This window comes from Trichomonas vaginalis, chromosome V (genome assembly GCF_026262505.1).
Source record: "Trichomonas vaginalis G3 chromosome V, whole genome shotgun sequence".
Taxonomy (NCBI): Eukaryota; Parabasalia; order Trichomonadida; family Trichomonadidae; genus Trichomonas; species Trichomonas vaginalis.
This window is the reverse complement of record NC_067207.1, coordinates 18,514,921-18,524,049: the sequence shown is the minus strand read 5'-3', so window position 1 is coordinate 18,524,049 and position 9,129 is coordinate 18,514,921. Positions and strand designations below refer to the sequence as shown.

Below are 9,129 nucleotides of genomic sequence, written 5' to 3'. Positions count from 1 at the left end.
CTTCCAGGCACTTCGTGCCTTCTAGCCCTGATGATGTTTAGTAATAAATGAAGTTTTTTATTCGGAAAAAATTGTTAGTCTTCTGGGTCGAAAACATTATATATAATGTGTCGCTTTTTCACAAATTATATATGTTTTCATGTTTTGTCAAACAGAACGTACATGTTTGTCAAACTTCTTCGTAAATTTTTGTCAAGACTTCTTCGTAAATGTTTTGTCAAAGACTTCTTCGTAAATGTTTTGTCATGATTTCATCGTACATGTTTTGTCAAGACTTCTTCGGTAATGAGTGTAATGACCAAAAAAAATATAATTTAGGCGTAGAAGGTTAGATCTAACCTCTTTTCTAACCTCTTTTCTACCCTCTTGAATTTGTCATGATTTCATCGTAAATGTTTTGTCAAGACTTCTTCGTAAATGTTTTGTCAAGACTTCTTCTTCGTAAAATCAGACAAAAATATAATATGGGTAGAAGGTTAGATCTAACCTCTTTTCTAACCTCTTTTCTACCCTCTTGAATTTTTCATGACTTCTTCGTAAATGTTTTGTCAAACATGAACGTAAATGTTTGTTCAAGACTTCTTCGTAATGAGTGTAAATGACCAAAAATAAATTTAGGGTAGAAGGTTTAGATCTAACTCTTTTCTAACCTCTTTTCTACCCTCTTGAATTTGTCATGATTTCATCGTCATAGGCACGGAGAATAGGACGGTTATTTACAAAACTGCAAAAACTTTGACCGAGTAGTTTTTTGTGCTGCAACAAAAAGTGTCATACAAACAAACCGTCAAAAACCGCTTTTTAACTTCACTTAAAATGCCACGTAAGCTTACGTAAGAATATACGGAAGAGGAGAAGGAGCATTGAAACATCCAATAGTAAAAACTGACACCACAAACAACAGTTGCAACAACAAAAATTATGAATGACCCCACTATTTGCAACAAATGTCAAGCAACCCTATGCTTTAAACCGAGTTATTGGTGCACAGAGTGGAGGTTTAAGAGCGGCACTTTTAGCGAAAATGGCAGGCTATGGTGGAGCTGCAGACGGAACAGCTTATAACCTCAAAGTCAAATGAATTTGAGTTCACTCAAAAATCAAATAACAGATGTCAAAAAGTCAAACATAGACATACAGAAACAAATAAGTGAAAACGAAAAGAAACTAGAATATGACAGACACACAAGAAACTCAATGAGTTAAACGTAGAGAAAAAAGAAGAAAGAAGAACAACTGAAAGAACTAATGTACAGAGGAATATGCGAAAAAAGTGTCAGAAAAAGCAGCAGAAGTAGCAAAAATGGAACAAGATGTTATAAATTTGAAAAACCATTACTACTCAAGTATTAGTACTGAAAGATGAAGAAATAAAACAAAAAAGCCCTGAAGACATATATGGATAGCGATGAGTATAAAAAAAGAAGTTGAAGCAAATGTAAAGCAGAAAAACTTTAACAGTTGCAAAACCAAACCGTACAGTATGAAAACTTAGCACAAGAAAGTAAAAATAACGACGCAGCCATGCAAAAGGCAATGAAAAGCGCAGAATATATAAAAGCTAATAATGACTGGTTAGACGCCCAAGCCAACGCTAAAAGCAGCCCAACTTATAGGGTCAATAAGGACAAAAATACAAAGCGGATGAAGACAGTTCAAATGAAGCTTTAATGAATGCTGACTTTAAGAACGCCTTCGAAGCTCTTCATAGTAAGGTGAAACTAGTGAACGACTTTATCTGGAAAGAAACTGAAGTCTGAAGGTTCGACAAAGAGTTAAGAGAAGTAGCACAAAATATGACGAAAATAAACAGATGCAGCAACGAGACAGGCAGTTCAAAAGTGGCCTAATGACGCCGTTAGAGCAACTTTGTGGAAAGTCAAGAAAAAGAGTTACAACAGACCAAAACAGACCTAAGTAAATGCTTTTCTTAAAAACGAAAGTCAGGTAGGACATTATGCTGCAGATGGAACATATGTGCCAGCTGGGGGAACTTATATACCAGCTGTGGAACTTATATTACTAGCTAGTGGAACTTATATACCACCAAACCCTCCAAGAGAAGCACCTGCACCAGGACTACCTAAAACATTTACACGTCACATGGACACAGACACAGGCATGCCACCAAAACCAACACAACAACCCAAACAGTTCAAAATCCAGCACCACAACCAACAGTTCAAAACACTGCACAGCAACAACAGTTCAAAACACTGCACAAGCAACCAACAGTCAAAACACTGCACCACAACCAACAGTTCAAAACACTGCACAGCAACAACCACAAACAGAGCAAGGACATAAAAGAAGTAGAGAACAAGGAAAACAAGAATTCTTAAAAATGCTTAAGGAAGACTATGGTTACCCAGATACTCTTGACTAGTGACAGATAAGAAGCTATTAGAAAGTTCAAGGAAGGAAATACTGACCCGAACCTATTTAGCTTTATGGTCAGCACCAAATGGGATATAATTTCAAAACCTGGAAAAATACAAGCTCGCTAAGGGATATGATTTAATAGCATATCATCCAAATGACATGGATGAATTTACTCCAAGATATTTGGTGTCAGAGATAAATTGATAATTCAACTATTTCATGAAACGCGTAAAAAATAGAGACGGAACGAAAGAAGAAAGGTTTATGAGTCCGGATGACTTTAATAGGGAAACTTGTTTAAAAACGGTCTCGGAATATATGAAATGCCAGCAGATGAGGTACAAGAAACTCCACAAGAAGAAGTTCAGATACAACCAGACATGGAAGAAATAGTTCAGCAACAAACAGCTAGAAGAGCCTGAAGGAAACGAACAAGTCCCTCCTTTGGAAACTAACTTCACAGAACTAGATGAAGAGTTGGAACAGCCGAAAAATCTTGACCCTCAACAAGTGTATGCGGAGAATATGGAATCTTTCCAAGAGTCTAAGAAAAAATCGGCTGACAAATAGTAGAAGAATATCGAAAAATGTTCGCCGACATACAAAAGACTCCAACATCAGATGAAAATATCCAGCATAGAATGGAATACTGAAAGAAAGTGTACGCAAATACAACAATCCTTTTTACTTACGACCATATAACGTTCAATCTTTGGCTGAACTCGGTTGAAAAATAAAAGGTAAATTTCACCAAAACATATAAAAATGAAACATTGTTTAAAGTTCATTCAGAACCTAACCAATATTGGAAACAAACCCTACTTTTGTTTTCTGCAGACTATGGAACTACAATGAGATGGGGTCATAAAGCTAATCCGGAAGGTGGTTCATAAACTTACAACCACAATTCCAAGAAGTTGTAGACGCAATGGAAGTGAAATGGTGAACCAGATATAGCTGGTATTTTCAGCGCGGCTTAATGCCATTGAAAGATATGAAACATGCGAGATATTTTGGACCAGTATGAAATGAACATGGCTGAAGAAATATAACACCTGACGTTCTAGAACATTTATCTCAAGAACTACACAGAACCATAGAGATGGTATATTTGGTGAAGAGTTTTAGAAAGAAAGTTAGGGAGAGAGAAGGAAGAGAACCTATTGTACATGACCTTGCAAACGAAAGTTTGCAAAAATGTCATAAAAAACTTACTTTGCAGACAATGAAATGAGAAGAGATGAATATTAAGAAAACTCAAATGGACAGTACCAAATGAAAATGTTAGTAATTGAAAAACATGTTCCTTGACAAAATAAAACCAACTACAGAAATAAATGACGCAAGACTGAAACATTGGGTAAAAGCTTCCATTCACAAAAGATATTATTGGTAACATGGAAAGAAAAACCAGAAGGCTACAAAAACATATATTTGGGAAACGAAGCTTATTCCAATGGACAAGCTCTGTTTGAAGAGCTTGAACCGGAAACTCAGGAAAGAGTCATGCAAACAATACGCGAAGACTCAATAACAAACTATGACAAAATCTTTTCTAGGATATAGGTTACCTGAGGGGCGACCAGAGGCCCAAAGGCAAAAAGGACATGGGAAATTTACAACATACTAGGTGAAACATGAGGCAAAGATGCAACAACTTGAAGGAGAGGGCAAGTTACCAAAAGCGACACCAAAGAAGAAGAGAAGAGTAGAACAAAGTGAAAGTAGTGAAGAAGTAACTTCATCTTAGTGAAAGTAGTGGCAATGAAGGAAAAAGAAGAGTTAAAAACTCAGTCAGGAAGAAAGTAAAGCTTGGTCCGAGTGGGTCTATTATGATATATAAATCCAACTATTCTATATTTTTTACCCATATGAAATGTACGCCGCTCAGAATATAACGCCAACAGTTTTGGATGCCATGAACGGAAATGTTTCCGAATGGATAAACGAATGCACAATGCCATTAGAAGGTCAGAAATAGTTCCTGGAACTTACGAATATACAACTGCTGTTTCATTATGGAAACGTAGGTGAGTTTGGAGAAGTTCTTCAACAACAGTAGATATTGCTTGCGAACAGGTTTCATATTATTTCTATTGACAACTCATTCTTATACGTGGAACAAGACATTGAAATAAAGCCTTCTGCCAAGTTGTCTGAAAGAAAAGGTTGCAAAGGAATTTCTATGTCGGATACCAATATGCTCCAGAAGTTTTTCATGGGATATAAGATATATTCTAACTCTGACTTAGTTCAAACAGTAACATTGGGCAAACTATGAATGGTTCGCTTTGAGAAACTCAGTACAACCACAAGCTAGAGAAACAAACAGACCAGTATGCAAATATTGAGAAAATAAGAAGACTTGACCCTAACGTTCCAGGAGTTTATGTTAACCTTTCTGGTTCAGATGGAACTGCTGGCACTAAAGTAAAACTGAAACTTAGAGTTCCTTTGTCAATCTTTCCTCATCTTCAGGGTTTTTAAGATACTTGCCAAAACTGGGCAGAAAAATTTTCTATTGAACTACTCCAAGCAAAAATAACTTAGTCATTGCACCAACACAAGACCCATTCAGCATACTGTAGCTGGAACTGGTGGAGCCAAGTTCTGCTGACTTTTGCAAAGACAAAGTTGACTTAGACTTGGTTTCTCAAACTTCAACAATGAAGTAAACTATTATTTCAATGCTGCTGGAACTGCTTGGGACCCAGTTAAGTTCACATGCGAAAAGTTTGAATGCAAGAGAATAGAAAGCAGACTTGCAGTCTATATGTTGGACCCAGATATTTCAAATGCTTTAGCTGCCCAAATATATTGCAGTTCCACTTATGTTCCCTATACACCAAATATCTGTCAAAGACTTTGCAAGGTGAAGTTTGGAAACCAAAGTGCTGACCCAGGTGCAAGAACAGATATTGCTTTAAACAACTGCAATGAAACATGCAGATACTATGTTTGTTACTGTTCAGACGAACTATAAATGACTATTCTTGTTTCTACAACCCGGTATTAAATATCATATAAACATAGATGGCAAAATATTATCCAAGAGGAAGAATATTCTACAGTTTGAGGATATGAGGTCATACAACTTGACATTAGATGCTATGAACTTTAACAACAACTTCACAACAACCATTAACCCTGAAATGCAAAGTTCTATTATGCCATATGTGAAAGTATGGACTCATACAGGGGTCAAAAAACTCAATATACAAATGGAGACCGTTCAAACTTTTTGGCTTGGCATTCCATTTGCTGGACTCAGAAAGACTTTTATGGGTGGTATTTCAACTGTTGGTACTGTACAAATACAATATACTGGTGACAGAGACGGTTCCAGAGTGAACTGAGAGCAAAGAAGTTTACAAAACCAATAGCACTTTTCACGGAAGATGCTCTCTTTGAAGATTCGTTCGATGAAACCGGCTGGGGCTCCTCAGATTGGTATAACGACAGCTCCATCGAAGCAATTTGGCAGCACAGGTCAGTAAGTTGTTCTTGAACTGACTCTCTCCGTCAAATATTGACAGTTACGCCAGTTTTGACATAAATTGTAAGATAAACTTTCCTTTAGAATATCTGTAAGTTTTGTGTTATATTTTTGTCAACGCAAGAACTTTCACCATTTCAGTTATACCAACTTTTTGCTTTATTGAAAATATTTTGGTTCAGCAAATATTGCCTATTCTATAACATTTACCATTGTTTGTATAAAGAACTATTCTGTCAATGTATTTGTATTTTTGTGTTTGTGTAACTTTGTTCTGCTTCAATTCGAAGAGATACTCGAATACGTCATCTTTTATTCTAAGTAAAATGTCATTTCCGAAAAAATAGAAGCGTGAGTGTTTCAAAAGGTTTAATGGCGGTGGCAGATGTGAAGTTTAAATTCACCAACTCAAACAAACAGTCAAAGGGTTGTTGTCAATGTCAAAGACAGAGATGTTGAAGTGGGGAAACCATACGAGGACGAAATGTTAATAACAATTGTTCCTGTAAAAAGAACAACCAACATATCCTGAAGTTAGCAGAGACTTAAGTTCTGTTGCAGATATTCGAAACGACTACCAACAACTTAAAGACAAAACTTTCAAACTCAGGAGAAGAATTTGTCAAGCTTAGGTATAATGTTTAAACTTGGTCCGAAAACACAACCCTGTAAAAGTGAACTCATATGTCATTGCACCTCAATATGAAGTTTTTGAAAAGAACTATTTAAACTTTTGACAGAGGCAGACGATATAAACATCAAAGAAATAGAACCCGACATTAGTTGCTGTGTGTGTTTCATATAATGTCATTGACAAGATATACGTTATGAAAGGAGGTGAAACGTTGAACTTAAAGTATAGTTTCCCAGACGTCATAAAAATATTTGACGACCACAACATTTTCATTAAAAATTATTTGCTAAGTAAATGGCGAAGATATAATGGTTTATACTATTACGACAAAAACCCTGAGTCATATAATTCTATAACAACAAACTTACAAAGTCCTCAAGGACGATATTGTAAACTAACTTTAAACACAATGACGACTAAAGCCTGTTTTGCTCTTTTGACACCAGAAGACTTATTGTTTGTGAATGGTAAAAATATTCCTTTGAAGATACTTACTCAGATATACCACCAACAGGTTTGTTGACTTTATTAATACTTTAAGTACAGGTGTAACATGTGCTGCAACTAGAAGCAGGTTTCAATGTTTGGATGTCCGACTGAGTTTACTATAAACAATATGAGCTATAATACAAAACTATATTCTGGTTTACTACCAACAGTTCCTATAACAGGAAAAGGTGTCATACAAGGAATGTCATTCCATTGACATTAAGCACACCAATTCTATATATTGTTTCAAACTTAGGTTCAAGTGTTATTCAATGTCACAGAAACTATTATGACCAAAAGATACATCGACTTGTAAATTTCTATAGTTTACGCCGGTATAAAAGTAGAAAGAGTCTTGTTCTTCGCTTATAGTAGTAAAACTAAACGTATGCTTGCCATAGTCTGTAATTTCAATTGTTTCATCTTCTAGTTCGTCGACAAATTCGAATACAATATCTCCAAATTTGCCTTTGTTCTTATTGTTTTCAGAACGAGTGACCCAACGTTAAGTTTTCAAGTCTATTGTCGTTTCTTATACGGTTTATATGGTCTACAAAAGGTAAATTGTTAGGATTCAGTATAAAATGAGTTGCAATGACAACATGTTTAAGATAGTGTTTTCCACCCATCTTCATAAACAGCATATCCGTTATTTCGCTCCCATTCGCTTAAAACTCTTTTTGTCTTTTTGTTTCTGACTTCAAATGACTCACAACAGTGAATTTCATATTTTCATCTAACAAACAAGTTTCCCAACGGTCTTCTCCAACAAACTCAGCGTACATTTCAAATAAAATTAAAAAAAATGTCACTTTTTTAAAATAAATTTTTACTTCATGCAATGTTCACTAACATCGAAAGGCATGTCCATAAGACGTTCTTCTTCTAACCTCTCTAGTCTGTTTGGATAATTTGCACGTGCTGTTTCCAAATCCATTTCGTAGCGAAGACCAGCCAGTTTGTCATAGACTTTTATGGGTCTTCCCTTCCTATATTTAAAATTCTTCGAAACTCTCCAACCATATCTTTGCAACTCTGCTTTTATTCTAGCAGATTTTCTATCCATTCTATATGGGGCATTTTTATAAAAATAAAAAAATATTTTTTTTCTTTACTTTACATAACCACCTGCTGCCATAAGTCTTTGACGCCAACCCATACCAGCTAATGAAGGTTGACTTGGTTTAGTTTCCAAACTAAACTTTGGTTTTGGTTTATCTTCAGTTTTTGGTTTTTCTTCTTCTATCGGTTTCGTCACTTTTCGGTTCCTCTGATTTTTCCCCACCTGCAGGAACAGTTGTATCGTCAACATTCTTCATAAATATCATATGCCATTTGTTTTTTGTTTTCCTTTCAACTTTTTGTGTTTTGTTGTAAAGTTTAGAATATTTCGACTCTAAGTCAATGAGATGTTCTATAATGAACTGTTGGTCAGTGAAGTAAACTTTTCCATCTGTTGTCTCGAAAGCTCCTTCAGACTTCAATATTTTATTTGTGAGAGTCTGTTTCTTTTTTGAGATACTTGCCGTTCCATTTCTATGAAAAGTGACTTTATAGTTAGGGTTTGTATTCCAGACCTGGCACTTTCTATTATTGAATTTTCTCTTCATCTGTAAGTTCTTTGACAGGTTTTGACAATGGTTCTGACTTTTTGTTTGTGGTGTCAAATCTACCGTTTCAACTTCTTCGGTCATTTCAGGTCAGTAAAAAATTTTAGTTTGGTTTGTTTCAACTGGTTGTTGTTGTTTTTTAAGTCGGTCTAAAACTTCCTGAGGTATAGGAAGAACTTGACAAACACGTGGTGTAAACTGCTGGAAGCCGACAAATCCATCTTGAACCATTTGTCTCAATGCTGTATTGTTCATTTCATCTCAGTAAAAACTTTACATTCCCCACGTTTGAGGCGGTTGAGGTTGGTTATTGTTTACCCATTGTTGTGCATGGTTATATTCCTCTGTTAAAGAATCTTTCACCTTGGTCCATATAGTGTCCTGCTTGGTTATAGTGTCATTTGCTTTGTTATAATAGTTTCCTGCTTGTCTTCCACATTGTCCATCCATCCTTGAACTTTTCCTCTTGTTTCAGGATTTGGAATAAGATTTGTTGCATCTCGTGCTACATCCCAACC

The 9,129-nt window shown here is 35.7% G+C and overlaps 1 protein-coding gene and 1 pseudogene across 2 annotated transcripts, besides 1 other annotated feature; one reads left to right on the top strand and one right to left on the bottom strand.

Moving 5' to 3' along the window:
• Positions 1–9,129: part of a mobile genetic element that runs on past both edges of the window.
• TVAGG3_0360210 lies at positions 2,007–3,237 on the top strand (annotated as a pseudogene). Its single transcript has one exon. A coding segment is annotated over exon 1 (1,231 nt).
• On the bottom strand, positions 7,831–8,067 carry TVAGG3_0360200 (uncharacterized protein; the record flags this gene model as incomplete). The annotated part of the gene is made up of 1 exon (XM_051231417.1): positions 7,831–8,067. One exon carries the CDS (start codon positions 8,065–8,067, stop codon positions 7,831–7,833), a length of 237 nt encoding a protein of 78 aa, XP_051101147.1.